The following is a 24129-nucleotide window of genomic DNA, read 5'->3' on the forward strand; positions in this document are numbered from 1 at the left end:
CCGCCCAAACCATGCCCACTATCTCACACATTCATGACCTGAGGCTCATGTAAAACAAACACAACCCTGTTTAATATAAAGAATAAGAAAGGGCTATTAGTAGAACTATGAATATTATACAATATCATAAGGAAAAACAATCATTAATATACAATGATAATGATGAACTGCTCAAATCATAGTTTCAGTCAGACCATGGTGTAAGTGCATGTGGTTTAAAAAGTTGGCCAAGCTTTATGAATATTAATATTTTTTTCTTTTGCATTAGAATATGCAATCTACCATTTTCAGAAAGGATGCCTTTGGGACTGCATTTAATGACTGCAACTCTTGAGCACCATTGAATTACTTTGTAACATATGTATATGAATATTTCTTCTGTTAAAACCCGCTATAGCTATTTTTGAGACAACTTTTTACGAATGTGGAAATGGGTATGTCTCAAGACTGAGATGACGCATTTCAACGGTCATCAGCATCGTAAATCCTCAAACTTTTTATACTTTGATAAAAATATATATATATATTTATATTTATAACACAATATTTTGTGTTATATTACATATGCATCAAATTACAGAAAAACTAGTTAATGTTAATGCAAGAGTGTTTTTAATACAGCGTCTATGGGAGGCTCGGTAAATTTGATTTTGTTCTCTCTTCTGACTGCCATTATCAGTCTCTGTCTGCTTTCGAAGTTAACCCAACTATGATGAAATGTGAAAAAGGTCTATACTGACTAGTTAGACTTGAGTCCAATTTGAGCACCAAGCAGATGTGTAGCTCTGACAGAACTAAACAATTATGTACACACTCACTTTCTGAGAATAATGAGTTAGTTTGTTAATTAAGAGTGAATTTGTGTGCGTAGTGCGTTTATTTTGTTTGTATCTGTTGTGTAGGTTTATGGTGGGTAAATGTGTTTGTGTGTGAGTTTTTGGTGCTGGGACAGGCTGTCTCTTAGAGATAATGGCCCGCAGAGTGAGGGACATGGGCTCCAGCTGGCTGTGAGAGAGTGAGGTGGGCTTCGGGCACATCCCCTGCTGAGGACCCCCAAACACTCATTAACACATGCTCTTGCACATGAAAGAGGACAACAGCACGCACCCTAACTTAAAGTATTGATAAAATACTCTCTCACATACATGAACAAATGTGGGGTGGAAAGTGTTCGCCACCTGGGACGGCAAAGTCTGTGTGTGTGTGTATTAGGTGAAGTCTTTGTCATCAAAATAGCAAGGTTATTATTCTCAAAAACTGCAGTAATCATTTCTACTCTGATAAATGGAGCTTTCAATCAAGTTCGCAACACCGTTGTCCACTCAGTAACCCTCACCAAACACGCACACACAGTAGCGTTGTGTGTCTTTGGCTTGTTTCTCACCTAGCCCTCTCACAGTAGAGGGAGTCTAGGCCCTGTTGTGAGATACACGAGTGTGTGTCTGTCCTCCAACTCATTGCAAAAGGACACTGAAGGGACAAAATTGCCCCCCATACTCATTTGAACCACAACAGCCCACCTGAAGCACAACATTATAAAAATATTAAACACCACATTATGTCGCTACTACTACATTTCTACTACATTAACAACACAGATAGCAGCTCACTTACCACAGACTTGCTAGCTTGACAGCTATTGCAGAAATGAAACAAAAATAGCAGCACGGTTTCTGTGAGAAGCGGTGCGTGCTGGAGATATATGTTAGCGGAGAATGGAGCAGAGCGGAGAATTATTTGAGCACTAGGAATATATCAGAGAGCATAAAAAAACATTTCTTTTGAATGACATTTTTTCTCGTTGGATGGTATTCTCAACAGCCCAGATTACATTGAGCTTGCCCATGCCACAGTCAGTCTGTGTTTAAAAACTGTGCACTGATTCAGAGTGATTCCACTTAGCTTGTTTGCCTTGACCTTAAGTCACTTCTAGGTTTTGCCTGTGAGGGTGGTAAATGGAAAGTCTAGCTAAAATCTGTCATTACTTGCTCTCATGTTGAAAGCTGTATGGCTTTCTTTCTTCTTAGGAACAGAAAATGAAAAATGTGTTTTTTTTATTCTTTTCAGTCCAGCTACGATTGAAACTGGAGCTCTCAACTTTCAAAAAGGACACAATAGAAGTACCAAAAGTGTAATCCATAATGACTCATGCTAAATTACAAGTATAATATAACTATATTTTTTTTGTGTGAAAAACTGGTTAAAATGTAATCAATGGATTGTTCAAGTTAAAATTATTCGATTCAATTTTCAGAATTAGTCTGAATGATTTGTTCATAAATTAGACTCGCAAAACCAATGATTAAGGGAAGAACATCAGTAAAAACTAAAATGTTTGTCTTTTGGTGTAAAAATGTTTCGTATGGCTTCATAAGTCCACCTTTAGGGTACTTTTGTGGTCTTTTGTGTCCTTTTCGAAGTTCCCATTTCGTCATAAATGTAAGCAAAAGATTATGGATAACAGTCTTCCATTTTTCTCACAGAACAAAGTCATATGGCAAAAACATTGGTGAGGGTTATTTTTTGCGTATCCTATCCCTTTAAACATTTCAACCGAATGCTCAAAAATAAAAAGGGAGGCGCTTTGGGTGAACCCCGGTCTCGAAACGTTCACGGACCTCACCTCGACCCCTGCCCCACCCAATGTCCATCAGCCTCTCCTCACACCGTGCATCGTGTTTATGCACGAGTTTGCGCTCGTGTGTGTTTGTCAAGGCCGCGGTCGGAGGTGAAACGACAGCAGCTGAGGTGCATGATGCGTGATGCGTGTGTATCAATCTTCCACTGCAGAGAGAGAAATGGAGCCCTGTAATGACGGTGGCCCTGCACTCTAATGGAGTGTGTTCTGGAGGGCCCCCTCTAGAGACTCCCCTCCCCTCTTCCCTCCTGAGAGGGCATACGCTTACAGGAAAGGAGGGGGAAAAAGACCCAGTAATGAAAGGAAGATGCAAAAAGAGAATGAAAAAGAAGGATGGAGAAGTTTAAAAGGCAGGTTAGCGGCGTCGAGCGCTCCGCCGGCCTCTTTTATCCTTGTTTCTATGTATGCCAGCAAGCCCCGCTTATGACTGGAGAGATGGAGGGATGGAGAGAGGAGAAGGGTAGGGAAAGGTCCCCTCCTGCTTCTCCCTCGTTGCCATGGAAGCAGGTTGTGCTGGCATGTGCCTTGGTTGGCAGTGCCTGTACCTCTGGCATGAGGGTACCTGGGGGAATCAGGGTGTGTGTGTGCGAGTGTGTGTGATTGAGTGAGGAGAGGTAGGGAATGTTCGAGGGTTACTGCCACCATCCATTTTCCCCGAGATTAGAAGCTCTCATGGATGAAATAGTGTAGTTAATGCACCTTTTGTGTGTTTGCTGGTGTGTGTATGTGTGTAACCGCTGCTCAGGGCTCTATCAGTGTAGTGTCAGTTAGGGGCCGTTCTCCTCCCTGTCCAGACGGTGTTCTCACCACTGGACAGATGGCCATACCCCTCCTACCCCCTCGCCCAGCCTGCACCACCCTCCAAACCACCACGACGCCCCCACCTTCACCCCCACCTCTCTACCCTCTGCTCTGGTGGGGGCGAAATAAACTAGAGCACCTCGACGATTCCTTATCCAAATGCCCCTCCAGATACCGAGCCCCCCCCACCCATCTCCACCTGCAATCCGGACTGGGCAGGGGCCCAAATCGAGGCCCAGGCTCTCCTCTGGCCGGGCTCCGATCCGCAGGCCCCATTAGCGTGAGCTGCTGCGGCGCGGTGTAATGCAGCGCCAGGCCTGGCCAAATTAGAGCTGATCAGAATGTGTGGAGCACAGGAATGGCCACCTCCTGCTTCTCTCTGATTGCACAAGTCCAGGATGATTAGACAGGATGTTAAGCCCGGGGGAGCCGGTGAGCAGCCCTCCCTCTCTCCGGCCCCCACTTCCTCCCTCCTCTTTACCGCTCCCTCTGCCCTCACGCTTCCTCCTTTCCCTGCTCTTTTTTTCTAAGCTCCTTGGTTTCCCTTGTTGCCGACGTTGTTTTTTCTGCCTGTTTGATTTCTTTTATTCAGTAACGTTTCATATTCTTTTAAATTATGTGTTTTGGAGCCGGTCAAACATACACGTGAAATGGAAAACTGGTTGCGTATTGCATCAGAAGTTGCGTTGACTAAACACGTTCCATCATTTAACACATTTTAAAAACATTGATGGATAATTCAGTCATTTCTGTTGTGCGCTATTGCGTTTAGATACATTGCCATAGTGAAGGATGCTATTAGGGAATAAAAGTGAAAAAAACATTTTTAACAGTCCCTTGAATTTGGATAGGCTGGGATTGAGATGAGCGTGGATTTAGGGATTGAAACGAGATTCAAAGTGTAGTGTATACTTGATTACAAATTCAGGTTACCTGATCGTTTGCCCTATGTTGTTCACATTAAAGTCTTGATGAAACAGAAGTAGCTACAAATCTTTTATTCCGTTTTACACAAACAAACACACACACACACACACACACACACACACACACACACACACACATATATATATATAACTCTGTAGGGTTTTGGTTTTATCCATCTGCAGTTCTCAATGCTATCTCGCAGTCAAATCATAAGAGGGTGAATTTGAATGATTTTGTTATATATTATTTGTGTCATATGCGGAGAAGAAAAAACATATTAGCATTGACACTTTTGCAGAGTGTGGTCAGAATGGTATCTGACCACCTCCATATGGGGTCTAGGTAATCACAATGCAATCACATGGCTTTTAAAGTGGTCAAGTGCTATCCGATTGTGATCCAACCACCAAAAGCGCATGTCAATGGCAGGTGTGACGGGGGCCTTTGTGTCTTAATTTGGATCAATCTTATCAGGTTCTCTTTGCTCTCATTCTGTCTCGCAATCTCTTACCACCCCACATTTTGTATGCCGCCTTGTCTCTCTTCCTCAGTCTCTCTCTCTTTCCCTCTCACTTAATCTTGCTCTCTCCTCCCTCTTCCTCCAGTCTCGTGTGTAGTCCTTTCAGCGTAGAGCCTTTAATGTGATAATAAGGTGTGAAAATGGAGCCACAATGGCGGAAGGAAGATTGCAGTGGCAGAATCTCCACTGGTCCTTACTATGTGCCATGAGCGACTGGGTGGCTCACGCTCAAGCGGCTCTCGAAGCCTCGGGCCCCTCTATTACACTTCAGTCTAGCGGCTCATGGGAGCTTTGATGAAGTTTTGACTCTGACTAGACACACTTAGGGTTGGGATTTATGCTGATAGGCTGAGAAAAGTGATCTGTTTTAGGTCATTTTTAACAGTGGGGTTTTTCCAGTAACGTATTGCATTTTCTATCAATTACTCAATTAGTGACTTTTCAAATCATTGGCAAAGCATTGTAAAGTTTAATTGATTCAGGTGATTTGTTTCTTGTAAATGATTCTTTACCTCATATGCAGAATTTGAATGTATGATTCATTCTAGAGAATTGGTTCATCTTAAATTCTATTCTCTCTTTCTTTCTCTCTCCCAAATGTAGATTTGTAGAGCGAGTCTTATTGGTATATTCTTTATGTAACATTTGGAAATTCTGATTCATTCTAATGAATTGGTTAATCCTAAATGCTATTCTGTCTTTCTTTCTCTCCCTCCCTCAAATGTAGATTTGCAAGTTATTCATTTGGATCATTAACTGAAGTACAAAATGATACACTGATTTGAATTCCTGCACAATAAATGTTATACTACAAATATAATTTTATGTTAAGTTATGTCATGTCATGCCTAGATTTATATTATTTTTTTATTTCTAGTCATTAGTAATTCATTTTGACAACACATTCAGTTTATTCAACCCTCAGTTTGCTTGAGAATTCAGATTTTATAACGTGTGTGTGTGTGTATTATGTATATTGGTCTGTGTGAATATGTATATGAATACAACTTTTTCAAAAAAGTAACTTGACTTAAGTTTAAACCTAAGTTCTGTCTCGGCAACCTGCAGTCTCAAAATAGCTTCCCAAACACCGGATGCAATCTGCTTGTATTTATATATATATATTTTTATTGATTTAAGTTTTGACAAGTACAGTATGTTTTGCTGCCCGTGACATTTGCAAAAGCTCTGCATCAGCACATGAATGAACGCATAACAGGCCAGAAATAATTATTAAAGTTTGATTCACCTGTCAGTAGCAATCCCTTAATTTCACATCTTGCCCCTTTTCTCTCTGCGGTGCGTGTGTGTGTGTATATACATAGATGCAGCCGTATCAGAGCGAGACCCTGATAGAAAGGAGAACCGGGCGGCGGGTGAGGACGGAGAACAGAGTGTGACCAGTCATGACGAGAGGGTGGGAGAGGAGGATTTAGATGACGACTCCATCTTCACCTGTGACAACTGCCAACAGGACTTTGAGTGCCTGGCAGACCTGACAGAGCACCGTACCAACCACTGCCCAGCAGGTTTGTGCGTGTGTGTGTGTGTGTGTGTGTGTTGTTTCTCCACTGCCTTGAAAGAAGAAGTATCAGTTTAATGTGTCTCTTGTATGTTTACTTTGAGTTAGACTTATAAATGAATGATTGTTGCATAATATTAGCCTTTTTACCTACAATAATCAAAACCTTTTGCATTACATTTATGGGTGAGACAGACTACCTGTTTATCCTGTACAATGGCAGATGGTGGAGTGGTTGGTAAACCTCCTTGAAAACAGTCATTATTTTTTGCAATTTCGTGTGGTTACGCTGTTTGCACAGAAATTCTACACAGATTTAATGTTTTATTTCTGATGAAAATCATATTGGCAGGAGGCAGAAGTTGGTATAGTTTTCACGGTGGTGGGGTTACTCAAAGGCCGTTGGCTGTTCTGGAGTCAGTATGGTCCCTCAGGAGAGTGGTGTTTTAAAGCTAACATGCAGTACATGCACACAATAGCCGTTATTACAATCGCGGTAATTAATGAAACGCTGAAAGCGGCCCTGCAGGGGCATCTGCTTCCTAGCAGATTAATCAAGGGCCTCTCCTTAACGAGCATAAAAACTGAGGTGAAGAGGAGGAGAGTTAGATATAGAGAGAGAGAAAGAGCATGTCACCCCAGCAGTCGTATGCAGTACTATATTTATTGAATAACCGTGCAATGACACAAAATATGATGCTAGTGTATTGTTAATATCCATGGCCTCATTGTACCAGAGCACACTTGTTTCTGAGGGGACACAAGACAGCGTGACACAACCCTCTTCTCCATCACCTTCCTTTATTTTGGCAACTTACCAAGTAATGAAATCATGGCACTGGATTTTAGATGCAATCTCAGTTTCGGAGTCATCAGAGAGCTGCATGCTGCATTGTGGAGGGGAAAAATAAAGAGTGAAATGAAATAACAAAATGCAGTTGTTCCAAGGAGAGTGCGATCTGGAGATTGCAAAATAATCTGGTGCTGTGTCTGGGGGATTACCTTCTTCCACTTTTTAAGATTGATTATTATGATTATTATTATATTAGTTTATTATGAGTGTCATTTTAGGAGTATTTATATACTATAATAGTTTTTATTAATATTTTGAAGAAGCTTTTATTTTATATTTTCATTTTAATTTTTTTTTATTTTTAGAAATTATATGTGGTTTAAAATTTTTTTTAGGATTTATTTATTTGTATTTCAGATGTTATTTTATTTTAGTCTCATTTATTTAATTGCCGAGGCAACAATTTCATCTAATATTATTTTTGTAATTTTAGCTTTATTTGAATTAACAATTTTTATTAACAGTTGTATTTAATCATATTATCCCTGATTATTATTACTATTTATATTATTATTATTATTATTATAGTAATTATTATTAGTAATAATAATACTAATTATTAATATTATGTAAAATTATTATTTATATCAAATTAATATCAAAATATATTGTTATTACATTTAGAATTATGGACATTTTTAGAAGTAGTACTAATAATGATAATAATAACAATAATAGTAAGAGCAGTAAATAAAAAAATAAAATAATTTGCAATCCCTTTCAAGTTCTTGACACTCCTGGGATCTGGTCTAGCGGGGGAGAGAGTAGCATGCTGCTGGTGACTTCATCTGATAAGGGACAAACACACCATTTTGTGTGCATGTGTGTGTGTGTGTGTGTGTGTGAGGGAGGCCATGTTGTGGAGAGCAGTGGATGGTTCCCATGGCCCCAAGGAGAGCCTGGCCAATATCAGCACACCAGCAGAAGGCTCATAAAGCCACTCTATCAATTTACAGTTATTATTATGACCGCATGCCCGTCAGAGCAGGAATATTCGAGCACAGCCGTGCCACGCCATGCCACGAAATGAAATTTCTATTCCCTTAACAGTAGATACCGTGGCTATAGAATTACACCTGGAATCCCATCATGTGTTTGTGCCTGCATGTGTGTGTGAGCGCGTCCGTCTCGTATTTGTGCACCGTCCTCTAGTTTAGCTTCTCTACAATAATATAACCTCTGATATGATCGCTACCCGTCTCTACCGTTATTGTCTTTCTCTGCCTGTCCCTCCATCCTTCTCTTCCTTCTCTTTTTCTTCTCCTCCCTCACTGCCATTGATCACTGCTAATATGAGTTCCACAGGAGACGATATTGGAGACGAGGAACGTCTGCCTTTCCATCCCTCCAAATGTCTTTGGCTCTGCCTTCCCCCATTACACTCAACTCCTAGTGTTTCCATCTCCTCCTACTTTGTATTATATATCACTTTAACTTGTTGTGCACGCTTTCTCTTTCTGCTCAAGATTTACACTGGAGCTCTAAAGTGAAAATCTGGGATACAAAATCTTTTTGTTAAGCCTAGAAATGGAGAAGTTGAGTAGATGTAAACAAAGAAACATGATGTGTTGTAAATAAAAGATATGAAAGATTTTTTTATATTTCTAGATAATCTAAAATTTCTGGCATTGATCATGTGACTCTTTGCAATCAGATGTTCCTGCCTCATCAGTTTTACATGTGGAGTTCATGCCGTGCAAATTCTACTGTCATTAAAGCAACATTAATCCAGTTCAAATTATTGTTTTATTTTATAACTTTTCACTCAAGTTAAGCTCATAATATAATGCGTTAAATTATAAAAGTGCAAAATTATAGCTTTTTGAGTAGTGGTCCCAGACTTTTAGACCCCACTGTATGTTTTTAAGAATAAGTTAACGTGTTGTTACTCTATTAGTGTTGTATTTTTGTGTTGAATAAACATTGAGTGGTACTTCTAGAAATTACTTACTAGTACTTCTAGTTTTGGCTATCGCTGTTTTTTACACTACAGTTTGTTTTAAGATTTTTGTTTTTTATTCTTTTGTCTGCATTTGGTCAAAAGTACAGTAAAAAGTTACGATTATAAAATATAATTGCAATTTTAGTAACCCTTTTCTGTTTTAATATACTTTAAAATGTAACTTATTTATGGGATGGCAAAGCTGACTTTTCAACAGCCATTACTCTAGAATCCTTCAGAAATTATTCTTAAAAGCTGATTTGGTGCTCAAAAATTTCTTATTGATTTCTTATTAATTTGACGGACCCCAACGGTAGTGTAAATGACCCTGCGTCCCTATATCATGTCTGTTTACAGGATTGCCGTGTAAGTGAGTGTGTTGCTGGCAGTTGGACGACATTATATTGTCTTGTGTATGTTTATATTTGTCTCTGTGTGAATATATCAGGGTCATGAGTGTGGATTAGTGTTTGTGTGCACAAGTATGTGATTGTGTGTGGGTGAAACGTGAGTGTGTATGTGTGTGAGTGTCATACTGTGGGCTGATTCTGAGGGGAGGCTCTACTGGAGAAGGAATCTGGAACACTGGCTCCCTGAGGAGTGCTTGGAAAAAACCTCAGATCAAATGGAGAACATTCACTGCGCTGCTCCGCTCCACTGCCCTGCAACCGGCCAAGGTTGGGCCCTGGCTGTTAACAACACTCACCTCACTCTCTCGCGCTCTCTTTCTCTCTCTCGCCCCCTTTCCTCATGTCCCCTGTGGCGTTGTGCAGCTGACCCCTCCCTCTCTAGTCTGGAACAGAAGGCCCTATAGCCTCCTGGGTTTGGCTCAGTCGAAGAAAGAGGCCCAGTTTAGACTCCGCAGCACCAGTAGGCCTGTTCAGGTGTCCTCTCAGCCTGGTTTTAGTTGTATGTGTCGTTTTTATTGGTCCACCTTCACAATGTTTTGTATATAGCAGTGTTGACCACCCTGTGAGCTCCCTAAACTCATGTGGCAGGACAGGGGGTGAGCAGAAGGCACGGATACGCACGCGCACACACAGAGGTGACCGCTGCATGGCAGCTGAGCTCTTCTAGGCTGAAATTAAAATTCATTGGATGACATCCTTTGACCCATTTCTCACTTGATCGGTTCATATTTTGATCTTTATAGAAAATAAATGTCGGGTTGTGTGTTGCCGTAGGAGAACGGATGAGAAATACTGAAAGACTATGGGGAGTAAGCCAGAGAATGGTTGAGTGAAGCAGGCAACCGTGTGGGTAAACGAGAGAGCTGTCAGTCAGCTGGGGGGGCGGGCTCTCCACCTGTCAGATACAAATAGGAGGCGAGTGCTAATTAACCCGCCTTCAGAAGACTGAGGGGAACAGCAAGCGCTCCAGAGAGACAGACTGAGGGAGAGAGAGAGAGGTGGTGGGGGGGTCTGTAGTCAGTAGAAATAGCTCAACAGCGCTCACACTCTCTGTCACTGTTCCGAGAAGCAAAGAGAGGGTGGGAAGATGAATGGCTTCTTTTTTTTTGGGGACCTTTTTGCCACTTTTATTTATAGGTGTAGTCAGAAAGGACAGGGAATGATTGGTAGAATAAGTGGGAATGGGGTCAGTAAATGTCACCAGCTGGATTCAAACTTGCACTCCTACACGCTAACCACTAGGCCACAGGCCTGACAGTGAGATGTACTTGTCATCACTCTTTTTGATTCAGATTTTAAATTATTTACATATTCACAAGATTTATTCTAACAATGTTTCAATATTTTCTGATATTTTTACCTTGCAAACATTTTCTTTGTTGGTTTTCATAACACAGTTTTTTTGCTGGAATTATTGGGGTTATTTAAATATTTTTATATTTTTTATATTATTTAAAAGCATATTTAATTTAATTATTGAAATTACTTTTGTATTTTTCTGCATTAAGTTTTCATTTTTGTTTATTAAATGTATTTTAAATAATTTTTTATTAAACTAATAATTTTAATATTATACACTTAATTCAATTACATTTGTATACACTTAATTTTATTTTTATTTTAATTTTATTGCATGTTTTAATAATTTGTATTTAATAAAACTAGTATAGTTAATAAATATTTAAATAAAATATATATAAAAAATTAACACAGAAGTTTGTGAATGATGGCAGTGGCAAATCTGCAGATTTTTCTCCTGCGTTTCTCCCATGGTAATAGTATCCCAGTTGTTCTTTCTCTTTAAGACTGTAACATTCAATGCACACCAACTCATTTACTTCTATAGACACAGAGCGGTGTGCCCTCTCCTCTGTTGGCAGGCTAGGTGGGGAGTTGTGTGTCTGGCAGGCAGTTGAAATGTAATGGGGGTGTGTGACGGGGCCTCAGGGTGGTTCGGTCCTTTGAGAGAGCAGTCACCCCTTCATTCTTCCGCTAAACACACACTCGCCCAGGGCATTTTATGCTATGAATACATATCCCTTTTCAACTTATCCATCCTTCCATCCATCCATCTGTATGTCTGTCCGGGCCAACCGAAGACCCCCCAGCTCCTGCCTGTCGTCACCACGGCAGCTGAATCCAGAGAGGCCAAGACTCTTATTAAAGTTGCAGATCATTTTCCCTCTCTCTTCATCCTACAGAGAAAGAGGAGAGTAGTGGGTAACTTGATCTTGCTGTGCTGAGAAAAAAGCTGGACAAGGACAAACTCTGATATTAGTACCCTAAATTAATTTTATTGCCATTAGCTGAAATAATTTTTTGAATAAATGTGGCTGGACATCTCTATGTATGTTGAAGACAGGATTTATTAAATTAAGCACTTTAACCATGGAAAATAATATTGACTTGGTTAGGGAAGACAAATAAAAATGCTCTTACAGTGGAAGTTTAATACCCCCTTTCCACCGACAGGGGGCCAATCTGGAACCATTCCGCTTGTATCTGTTGAGCAGGAAAGATTGCCAATGCACTGGCCCCTAAAATCTGCTGAATCAAATAAGAATCATTAGAAGTTAAGGGTTATTTTATTTTATTATTTAATTAAATTTTATTGCTACAGTGTTTGTGTGTAAAATGCATATACATATTAAGCAACACTTAGAAGTAGAAGTAGATTGTGATTGCACAAAGTGCTGAAAATGTTTATGGCTCATAAACAGAGACTTTGTGAAGTTTTTTTGAGGACAGCTTTTAAACGAAATCACTTTTATTATTGTTCAACTGTCAAGTCAGCAGAAAAACTGTCCAGAGAGAGGTTTTCCTATCCCTGGTTGATCTTTGTGGAAAAGTGTAGCCTCCATACGGCAAAATACCCCATATTTCCTCATAGATCTCCATTGGAAGCATGTCTTTTTTGTTTTTTTTAAATCAGGAGACGAGCTGAAATTGTTGTCTGTGGTAATCGTCAGTATGCCACGTGTGTCTTGAGCTGTATTTGCTTTGCGTACGTTTGTGGCACCTATATCAGAGGAGAGCGTGTGCGCGCTTATGCGTGTCTCTGTGTGTTTGCACAAATCAGACTACGCGTGTTCCCTCAAAGTGAGAGCTGCTTTGTGTGTTGGTCCTCCCTTACCCCCTCCATTCCCTCTCTCTCTCTCTCTCTCTCTCTCTCTCTCTCTCTCTCTGTCTGTCTCTCTCTCTCTCTCAGAGCCAGAGGGTGGCCTGAAGATTCCTCCACTAAGCCTTTGGCACAGATACAAATGCAGTCACAGCTGGTTGTAAACTCAGGTTTTCCAGAGAGAGCAAGAGCCCTGCCTCCATAAGAGAGAGATTGAGGGGAGGGGAGGGTGCACAGCATGCAGGGAGAGCGAGAGAAAGGGAGGGGGTGAGACGATGGAGGGTTGTTTCAAAGCACACTGGAAGTCATTTTTCATCACAGGGTTCATTTTTCACGATGAAGTTCTTTTCTCTCTCCTTTTTCTCTTTCCCAGTTGCTGTCTTTCAGCGTCTCTTTTTCGCTTCCTCTCCACCTCCTTCCCTACGTGACTCTACTTATCTCGTGTTTTTCCCCCCTTGCTTGCTCTCCTAGCCCTAGATTTTCTTCTTCCCCCTTTTATAAAATATGGATGGCACCAGTTTTGGGAGAGTTGAGAGGCTCTCTGGCAGAGAGAGCAGTGCTCTGTATCTCTGTAGAGACTCGGTTTGTGCATGCACCTAAACACTTCACTGAGCAATCTGTCAACATGTCAGCAACACATGTTTTGTAAAAAAAAAAAAAAAAAAAAGGGAAGAGAGAGAGAGAGAGAAAAAGGAAAAAAGCGCTTCCAGAGGGAGTAATGGCTCCCACCAGGACTCCGAAAATGCTTTGAATTCAGCAGATTTCTATTGCGGGGGGACTCCCCTGGGGTGCCTTTTTTACAATGCCTGCATTTCAGAAATTTGAGCCAAAGACCCCTGGGGGCGTCCTTTCATAATGCCTGAAAATGTAGGGTTATATTGTGTGCAGTTCCCCATGGGGCCTTTATTAATACCTGAATTCTGAGGGACTGGAAATTACACAGGGACTCTGTGGGGGCCTGCGCTCGCACCAGGAAGGGAGAAAAACTCTGTGGGGACGTTCTCTCTTCTCTTCCTTTTCCTTCCATCCTCTCCTCTCTCCATTTTTTTCTTTCCTGCTCCACGCAAGAGCGAAATAAAAGAATTTGCCAAAGGACACAAAAAAGGAGTGTGTGTTGGCGGCAGTGTACTTGTATTCAGCTTGCCTTCTCGGAGGGAAAAAAACAGCCGATTAAAAATGTAACTCTCTCTCTTTCTTTCTATCTCACTCCCTCTCTCTCTCTCTCGGCTGCTGTGTCGAGCAGGCGGGCGGAAGAGGGGAGAGTAAATATTTGGTCTGTCTGCGTGTGCCCAGGAAGAAGCCAAAATCTGTTGGAATATCCACACACGTTTTTTTTCCCGCTCATAGAGCGAGAGAGGTAATATTCCTGCCACCATACGCACTCATTTGTATTCATTGGCTATACGAAGGGTGTGTACGGACAAATAAATGTATAGATATTCAAAGTACACAATTACGAATCTATTTCTTTTGGTGCTCATCCACACCAATACGCATAATTCATACTGTGCTTATTTGCGCAAGCTCTGGCCACGCGTCCTCTTTGTTTTTAGGTTAAAATCGTCTCTCTTTTTTTCTTTTTTTTTTGTCTCACACTAATGCATAAATATTACTCATTCATACATAAAGATCTGTGCGCGCCACAGGAAGTGCACTAGTTCGAAATGAATTTTCTGCAGATTAAATGAAACTTCTTGTTCCTGGATGCGGACTGCTCAACTTTGAGCCCCAAGGTCAGTCGAGGCCGTCTCCACTCCCTTTGGATGATTCCAGGGGGCACAGGTCCGTTCTAAGATGGCCGCCCTTTGTTGGTTTTCCACAGGGACCAAGTCTTTGTCAGAGGCTCTGTGGGTGGAGGAGGTCAGGTGTTCCTGTCTTCCCTCGATTACTTCGCATCTTGGTTAGGGTTTTGTCCGAGAATGTGACCCCCGGTTGGTGGGCGTGACCTCGGTGACCCCGGGCATTGGAGAATAGAGCCATCACCAGGTTCTTCGCAGGGAGCCGCGGTAATGAGGAACAGCCTGTTCTCTCCGATTCAGTCCTGTCACCCCCTCCTTCTCCTTCCTTCTCTCACCCTGTAGTGGATAACCCAAACTGCCCTCTTTCTCCCCGTCTCCCTCTCTCCAGCTCTCCTGCAGTGTCCTTTCTCCCTTTCTCATTTTCTTTTCACTCACTCCCCACCTCCTGTTGCGTTTGGCCCATTTGCCCCCAACTCCCTCGCTCTCTCAATCTCTGGCTTCTCCATTATGGTTTGTGGCTACTAGCTGTGCTCCTCCACTCCTCACTGGCTCCCTATAGCCAGCTTAGCGTGGGCCGAGTGTGGGCGTGGAGCGTGTCCCTGCAGGTCCGGCCTTCAGAATGCACCGTTGCTGGTATTGTTACCATACAGTACCAAGATGCAGTCAGGTGGCGTCGTATGTCAACAGACCCTGGAGCTGCAGACCTTGGGTACGCACACATACATACCTAGACCGAACTTACTCTTTCACATTCTCACACTCAAGGGGCCCAAATTGTGCGCGCACACACACTCACATACATACACACACTTGGTGCAGTGGAGCCAAAGGGCAGTGTGCCAGGGGGAGAGCTGTTATAATAGTTTTAACCCTGCGCTCAGGTGTGGCTCGCCTTTGTCAAGTGAAATGTCAGGAAAAGCAGTGCCCCTGGGACGTGCGCATGGAGAGAAATGGGCAAGGCTGTCTGAATCCACACTCTTTTCAAAGAGCCCCAGCCTTTCCCCTTCTGCAGACAGACAAGAGTCCATTAACCACGGCCGCCAGCATACACACTCACACACTTGCCCTTGTTGACACACACTCACTGATTTAGCACAGAGACATGTGCGTGCTAGTAGAGATGGACCGTACACGCCCATAAGTGCTTTTCCGTTTGTCATGTTTTGTTACTTTTAAATTTATGTGCGATGGAAGGATGTTCCTGAACCTAGTAAGTCTACATAGGTATTTGAAATAAAACGGACCCTCAAAAGTGAAAGATTTTGAAGCTCGACATAGGCAGCAACTCACAAATAGAGCTGCTAAAGTGAAGCACAACTGACCCTTATAGAATTTGATGCTAAGCTAATGAAATTATGCTCTAAGCTCGTTTTCTTCCCCAAACCAGTTAAGTGCACATGCCGGCCCACAGCCCATCACCATGCTGATTGACTTGACACAACACTGAAACAAATACTGACCCGTAACTCAACTCTAAACCCTAACCATAAACTTTGTATAACGTTGCTAGCACATTCTGATTACTGATGCTGTTGGAGACATCCATTACTTTTCTAAACTCTAAACTATATCCATGAAATCTGTTTTGGGACTGAATATTTGAGTTAACCAACAAAATCAGTTGTGTCCAGGTTTTATGCCTAAATGGTTTGGGGGAAAAAAATTATGTGATGTTATATTAAGCACAAAAATATACTGTACCATGCACACAGATTTTGGGGCAGATTGTTCATTTTTAATTAGATTTTAACCATTTTATCAACACTTTTCTGTAGAGCTTTTTATTTATATTTATTATATATATATATATATATATATATATATATATATATATATATATATATATATATATATTATATTTAAATATGTGATGTTTTCTTTTGCCAAGTTAGGAAATCATAATCATGACATCCATCCAGTGATTTTTGTTGAAATCATTTGGAATCTGACTATAGTTAAAAATTGTCTTGAGTTGTTTTTATTGTTGTTGTTTATAATTAGTACACGCTATTCATACACATTCTATTTTATAGTCCCCGTTCGCAACTTATCACTGAGTTTGTTTCTCACCTCTAATGAGGTTAAAAAATGACCCACTAGGTTATGGAACAGAACTTGTATCTGTGTCCTATCTCTAGGTCTCATGATGTGGCGGCCAATCACAGTGCGTTTTGTAGGAACATAGAATGCCGCCCTACTTTACTGTCAATATTACATCTCCTAAGACCCTCACAAGCTTCACATGCTCTTAAATGCATTACATATCTCACGTTCTCATTTCCGTAGTTACGCATCACAGCTAATATTTTGCACACGGCCCCCACTCTGAGAAATTGTCCGCAAATGATAGAGAAACTCTTTTCCAATCTTCCCATGAGGACAGCCCCCCTCGGGGACCTCTGCCAGCCTCAGGCAGGCTCTCAAACACCCATTATGCCCTCCCTCTATCTCTCTCGCACATACAAGCACTCATACACGGTGACGTCAGTGGCTGGTTGCTCCCCTGGGTGCCAAGAGCAGTCTTTGTTCCCCCTCGTTTTCCCCCTCCCCTCCAGTCCTGCTCCTCTCCATGTCCTTTGTCCCTGGAAATAGCCATCCAGCTAAGTGCCTGATTGGAATCCTTCGCATCTTGGCAGGGTCGCAAGGGGGGGGCCTCTGAAACCGCGAGGGAGTGATAGATGGATGGATAGCAGGAGAAAGAACAGGAGAAGTCTAGATTCAGAGCGTAATATCGGACGAGGGAGGGCATATATGTTGTTTTTTTCCTTCTTTCAGCGGAATTAGTGCGGTAGGTGCGTATTGTTTTGTCGAGGCTAGTGACAGTGGAGCATCCCGGGAGTAAACGAGGAAGGGAAATGCGTGATGGGGGTTGAGTGTTCAAAGGAGATGGTCCTCTATTGGGGTTAAAGATCTGGAGAATCCTTCTGCTGTTCCTCCGAGCTCAGATCCTACGCGATCCACCCTGCCTTTGTAAAATATTTAAACCTGTTTCTCATTTCTGGGGAGGATAGGAAACTCAGTGCTGAATAAGTAACCAGACTTGGGGGTGGGTGGCGTCACCAACACAAACTCCACCTTGGAAAAGATGATAAATCCAACACGCACAACCCGATGAGAAAAAACTAAACTTGTAACATTATTAGCCTTGGTGTCTCGCCATCGCTGCCTTTCCATTCTTGCTTTCTTCCATTTTCTTTATTCTTTCTTTCTTTTTTTCCTCTGTTTAATGAGAGCAGCTCCAGTGGAGCGCAGTAGGGCCGTGGCGGACCTGCTCTCTGGCTGGCTGGTGGGAGCGCCCTGCTCAAGTAATGAACTCCCCCAGGACACAGCACAGCAATGCAGGCCTGTTTCCACGCTCTGTTCCCAGGGCAGGCCAGGACTGCTGTTGCCGCTGCCGACGCCACTGCTGGGTGGGGAGACGGAGAGAAAGAGAGGGAAATGGAGAGACTGGTTACCCCCCAGTCTGCTGCCAAAGCATCGGGCCTGCAAACGGCTAGATAAAGTAAAATGGGGGTTTGGAGGAAAGGGAGCGAGAGATTGAGCATCAGGAGGCTCCGTCAGCTGTGGGGGGCTTTGGGTTGACTGGTGAGGGGCTGATAACGGGTCAGTATGGATCGGAGACGAGTAATAATTCACAAGCATGCCGGAAAAGTTGAGGAGAGATTAAATGAGTGCAGTTATGTGTGTTGGTTTTGGATTGTGACAAACACAGTGTAATGGCACCATGTGTCCAGCTGGTAAACACTGCATTCTGGCATGGTAAAAAAATGGTGGGATTTCATATTTATTACTTCATTTTTTATGAAGTAATTTGCAGAATATAGGCAGATCTAGATCGATCGATCGATCTATCTATCTATCTATCTATCTATCTATCTATCTATCTATCTATCTATCTATCTATCTATCTATCTATCTATCTACATATACATATACATATATATACATATACATATATATACATATATATACATATACATATATATACATATACATATATATACATATATATATATATATATTAGTGCTGTCAATCGATTAAAAAAAATTAACTAATTAATCGCACAATTTTTTAAAATTAATCGCGATTAATCGCGATTAATCGCAATTAAAAGACTGAAACTTTTAGGATATGTAAATGTAAAATGTAAATAATTAATGTAAACTCAAGACAAAGAAACTATTTAAATTCAAAATATGATTGTTTATTGGAATTTTTGTTTAACTTGTAACACAGTTTTTCTCATGTAAACAACATACCTGCAATAAACCATCAATATCCTCCAAATTAACTGTTGGCTTGAAAGCCATATTTATTACAGAAATAAAAACACAGGCATTTAAGTACCATTTGAATTTCAAAACAATCAATGCCAATAAAAAACAAAAATGATTTCCATGTTGAATTCTAAGTGGACTGCAAAAAAATTCCAAAGTATAGTCATTGCCAGTGCTTTAAGTGGGCCAGTACGCACCAGTACTCAGTACCGCCACTTCCAAATATAGCTCTTGAGCGTACCGCCACCTCTCCGTGCGCCCAGAACGTGCTTGTAGCGTACCGGTACGCTCATTTGGACATCTGTTTTAATAGAGGTTTTAATCTTTTACCTGCACTGCCGATTTTCAGAGCGCCCCTCACAATGCAAGCTTCCTAATTCATCCCACCCAGAGCAGAAACTACATTACCCATTCACCCTTAAGTTATACAAGTGAACAGAGCATGTGTCGCTTTTCCCACTGTTAAGTGTCAACAACTCAACGTGGCCGGAGAAGGTGTGTGAAACTCGTTGTGAGTTATACTAAAGCAAAATCTTGAGTATTTATTGTCTGATAAACATTAAAAACTGTCTGCGGAGGTTGAGTCGTCCTGCAGCCCCCGCCGGCTGCTCATTGGCTGCAGCATCTTTTTTCTAAGTTCTAAACAAATACCGTAGACGGCAAGGCACAAATTTAGATATTAATTTATCTAATTAATCAATAGCCTATGCACAAAGACAATATGATCTTTTTGTCCCCTTTTTGTTTTAAAGCTTGATGAAGAGAGAGAGCGCAAGTTGCTGCAGCTGAGGAGGACACTGATGCACGCGCACAGGAGTGATTGACAGTTCGCGGCACTGTGTACAAAAAATACTCCGCTACACAATTATTTCGTTTTTTTTGTTTAAGCTTATTAACGTTAGCATTACAGAAAGGTCTGATTTACGCACTGTTACAGTCATACAGTCATGATGTTTCTTGTGGCAGACTGAAGAGTAATCCGGCAGAGTTTTATACTGAAACTTTCCGTCTAAAAGTCCTTCCTTGGTCTTATCCATATTTCTTTGCACGTTGAACACACATAGGCCACAACTGGAAATAAAAAAAAACTGCAACCGCGTTAATTGCGTTATTTTTTTTTAACGCGTTAAATATTTCAAATTAATCGAATGCGTTAACGCGCTAATTTTGACAGCACTAATATATATATATATATATATATATATATATATATATATATACATATATATATATATATATATATACATATAACCTATGTACACTCCAGATGCAGGTCAAATATTTAATACAATCATTTAATACGAGTGACAAATTTTTTGTTTTTCTGTTTTGCAACCTCAGACTACTTGGATAGAAAGTGTTTTTACATCATAAAATGTAAAAGGTATAGGAAAATGGTGATTATTTGTTGCTATTTGCTCATCTAAGTGAGTTCTTTTGTATTTGGCAGTTCAAGAATAGCATGAAAGACCCCACAAAAAACAACAACAACAAAAAAATTACTTAGTTTTATGACTAAAACCATCCCTTGTTTTTCCCCTTATGATTTTGTTTATGAGACTTTTTGTGCTTTTGGTTTTACGATTGTCCCTTTAAGAGACCAATCGAACTAAAAGACAAAACAAATCTGCTGTCCAAATCATGGACCATCAGTTACCGGAGCCCTCAGAGCAGAAAGCGAGCCCAGTGTCTTGTGGGATAGCAGAGAAATCAGTGGTGATTTTGTTGTGATTAGGTTGCGATGGAGAGTTTCCACCACCGGTTTGGGTCAGAACGGATAAACTTCTTGATGTAGACGAGGCAGCATCATTACCCTAGAGCCTCAAAAATGCGAGATGTGCATGTCAGAGAAGCTTGGCAAGACACTACAGAGATCCAATCGCGCATAGACAAGAAGTTGTTCCACTATTTGCACTGAAAACCAGAGCCAAGTCTTAAATCTAATTTTGGCCACAATCCGCAATCAATGAAAAATCCTGAATGTGATATTTCTGAACTTCGGAGAGTTGGAAAATGAACTCTGCAGCAGCAGTCATGAAGTGAAGAGACAGTTTAGTGAGGATGGCGTGACTTGTTGCCCGATATAGACCGACCCCATTGTATTTTTCTCTCAACTCAGACACATCAGAGGCCCTTGTCAGACACTTTCCAGAGATAACATTTCTTCCAAATGAAATAAGGCATGAGCGACTGTTTTTTTTTTTTCGCTCCGACGTAATAATACCCATATGTCCTTAATTATTCATATTTTAGTAATGTAGTCTCTTAATGGCTGGAAACACAAGTAAGTAATAAAACACTTGGGGGTTTAATTTAATTTAATTTTTTTTCATATTAATTTAATTTTGGGGCATGTGTGCGAACTTGTGGAGCAGGAAATGCACCCTTCCATGATGGCTTTGTGCTTTTGTTTGTGTGTGATGAAGAGAGAGAATAAAAGAAAGGTAAGAAACAGGTTAAGTAGACAGGTAAGTTATTATGCAAACATACAGGCCTATGTGTCTTTTCCTTTCCAAACTTTTTCTATTAATCCTATTAATATTTTGGTAAATAAGAGATTATTCAATTTGACCGTATCGATCATTTGGTAATAAAAACAATATTTTTATTTAATAAACAAGAAGAGTTTGTCCATGTCCCTTAAATAGTTGTCCAACCTGTTGTATTGGGGAATCTGTCCCTTTAAGAAAAGGCCATCCAATTTAGTGACAACAGATATTTTTTATCTTTTCAGTGGTGGGAATTTCAACGGCTGAGATTAGCAAGTTGGTGACACTTCAATTGACAAATTATCTTCATAAGAATTGGTTTACTTGCTTTGCCAAAGCTTAACATGTCCACCCTGTCGGCATAAAATATGCCAGAAGTGATTAGAATACAGTCTTTTCAAAATATGTAAGTTTAAATAGATCAAATTCTCTTCAACAATCAGACTAAATATTTAGCTAGTCACAGTTTGTTGTAAGTTAATATGCTAATTGAAGCTCAAAATGTCCACCCTGTCGGCCACGTAGACTTGATAGAGTGCACATGAACGGGTGGACATAGCATTCATTTGTAGTTAATTCTATATCAGTGTGATTGAGGATGTAATTATTATTTATTATTATTATAGTATGTACCCTGTTTAGGAAGAGGACATCATACCTTTTAGAAAATATAATTTGCATCTTAATTTTGCAATGAAAATATATTTAACAGTAATATACAGTATGTCCATGACAGGGTGGACCTATCTCATGGTTTATGCTTCGCTCAGCTAATATGTTTCCATAGGACTTGAGTGTCTACTATTTATGATATGACATAAAGCGAATGATTGACCCAAATAAAGTAAATTAAATACTTTTCTTTGTTTATTAAATTAAATTTGATAAAATTTAATAAATACAAAACATAAAAAAGGGCTTTTTAAAAAGTTGGAAATTATAATATATGGCTGTATATTAATAGAATACACTTTTGATGTTAGAATTTATTTATTGGGTGGCCAAGTAATTGTTTTTGTTGGCCATTGAGCCTTGCATTGTTTTTACCAAGTGGGTGATAAAAATCTAGTAGACTTGCATTGCCTTATTTGATCTTCTTTAACTTGGAGCAGTACACAACCACCACCTCCCAGAACACCCTACATAGACCATCCTAGCACCATGGCAGGGACTTATTCCTCATCACATTTGCATTAAAAGTGTATAACTGTAGTTGTGATTTTAATGATTAAACCCACACCTCTCCAGGTGGTTGAGTTTGATAGCATGCCATTGATGAAGGCAACACACATCCCTGATGTTCTTCCATAGGATAGGGTAGGAAGAAGGAGGGAGGGCGTACATGAAAGCCGGATCATCATTGAAGCCGTTTTAATGTTTCTGTTCTCCCACGTTATTAAAAAGTGGTGGTAGGGCCGCATTTGATGTCAGGATGGGGCTGCACTTTTACTGTTAGTCCCACTGCAATCCTTTTTTCTGCCGTGGAGTCCAAGCAGCTAGTGGTCGCCATTGATCTACTGCACCCGTCACGCTGCCCTCTACCACACTGTGTGCCTCATTGTGTGTGTATGTGTATGAGCTGACTTTTTTATTCATATACGAGTAGGCATTTGTATTCATGCTTGCATGTGCATTTCATGCATTTTACATATGTGTGAATGTCTATACACATTGTATGTTTGAATGCACGTCTGTTTGGAGGTCAGCTTGCTTCTCCTTTCCAGAGAAAAACCCCTGGGGCGATGCTAGAAGTATCCAACAAAAAGTTTTTATTTTTTTCCAAGTCGTCCAGTCACAGTGGACAGCCATCCTTCCCGTGGGCCAGCAGGGGGCTCGCCGCATGGGCCGGGGGCTTGCAGGCCAAGGGGGAGGGCCAGAGCGGGATCTGGCAGTGTTTGTGCGTCCTGGTAGGGGTTAGAGTGTGTGTGTGAAGGACTAGTGCAAAGGCAACCCCAGGAGCCAATGGATTGGAGAAGTTTTCACATTGCCTCCATCCTCTCTTTCCCTCTCCCCACGCTTTAGCGGATGTAGGCCGTAATTACTGGACCCCCTGGCTTCCCTTTCTCCTGACCGCAGCCTTTGATCTGTTTCATGTCGGGCAGATTTTTTTCCCCATTCGCTGTACCTTTGTCTCGTCCTCCCTTTCTTTTCTCTGCCGCTCCTTTTCCCCCGACTGAGCCCCCTTTGATGGAGACAGTTTGCGCTCTTTAATACACAAAGAGAATTTTCTCTCTCCCCACCCTCCATTTTGTTTTAAAGTTGGGTCCTTTTTGTTGACAACCACGTTGAACTTGATATGGATTTTTTTCTTTGTTTGCCAGTTTATGTGGCGTTTTCTCCAATCCTCGTGACCCTGATTAAAGACACGGCTCTCTTTTTTGCCCCCTATCTCACTGTGTTAAAAGTGAAATAAACTCACAAAGCTAATGGCTGGCCACTCTTTGGGTCGTCCTGGCGTCCATTTTTGCGTTTGAACAGTGGAGAAACAAGATACAGGCGACGTGTGTTTTAGTTTAATGCATGTTCTTAACGTTGTGTGTAGGAGAGAGTCTCAGGGAGTGCATAGGTTTAACAAAAAATAATAATCCACTGATGAAAACAGTCCAAAGTGAATAAGCAGTCCTCACCTGTTGGCGGTCGCGCATTGTCCGTTGTTTAGCGCGCGTCCCGCCGAGCGTTGATCCATAGCCTCCTGCGTGCATGAAAGTGGGGGTTGTGTTTGTTTGTAAAGTAATGGCATTGTTAGCATAATGCTGGGTTGATTTACTATTTGGTGTGGCTATTCTTTTGGGCTAATTGCCACGCCACATAGCGCTCTGGCAACGTTAAAGGGCCGGTATGAGATTCTATGAATGCTCAAATCTGATAGGCGCTATCAGAGCGGGTGTGGGT

General features: G+C 41.1%; 1 protein-coding gene across 5 annotated transcripts in view; it reads left to right on the forward strand.

Annotated features, from left to right (window-relative positions):
• znf423 (zinc finger protein 423) overlaps positions 1 to 24129 on the forward strand; it is a 149679-nt gene that overhangs the window by 34818 nt on the left and 90732 nt on the right. For all 5 annotated transcript variants that reach the window (XM_052582057.1, XM_052582054.1, XM_052582056.1 and 2 more), the window contains one exon: positions 6212 to 6415. In XM_052582057.1, coding sequence (XP_052438017.1) covers positions 6212 to 6415 — 204 coding nt within the window. The remainder of the gene's footprint in view (positions 1 to 6211; positions 6416 to 24129) is intronic.

The sequence above is a fragment of the Carassius gibelio genome, chromosome B18 (genome assembly GCF_023724105.1).
Source record: "Carassius gibelio isolate Cgi1373 ecotype wild population from Czech Republic chromosome B18, carGib1.2-hapl.c, whole genome shotgun sequence".
Taxonomy (NCBI): Eukaryota; Metazoa; Chordata; class Actinopteri; order Cypriniformes; family Cyprinidae; genus Carassius; species Carassius gibelio.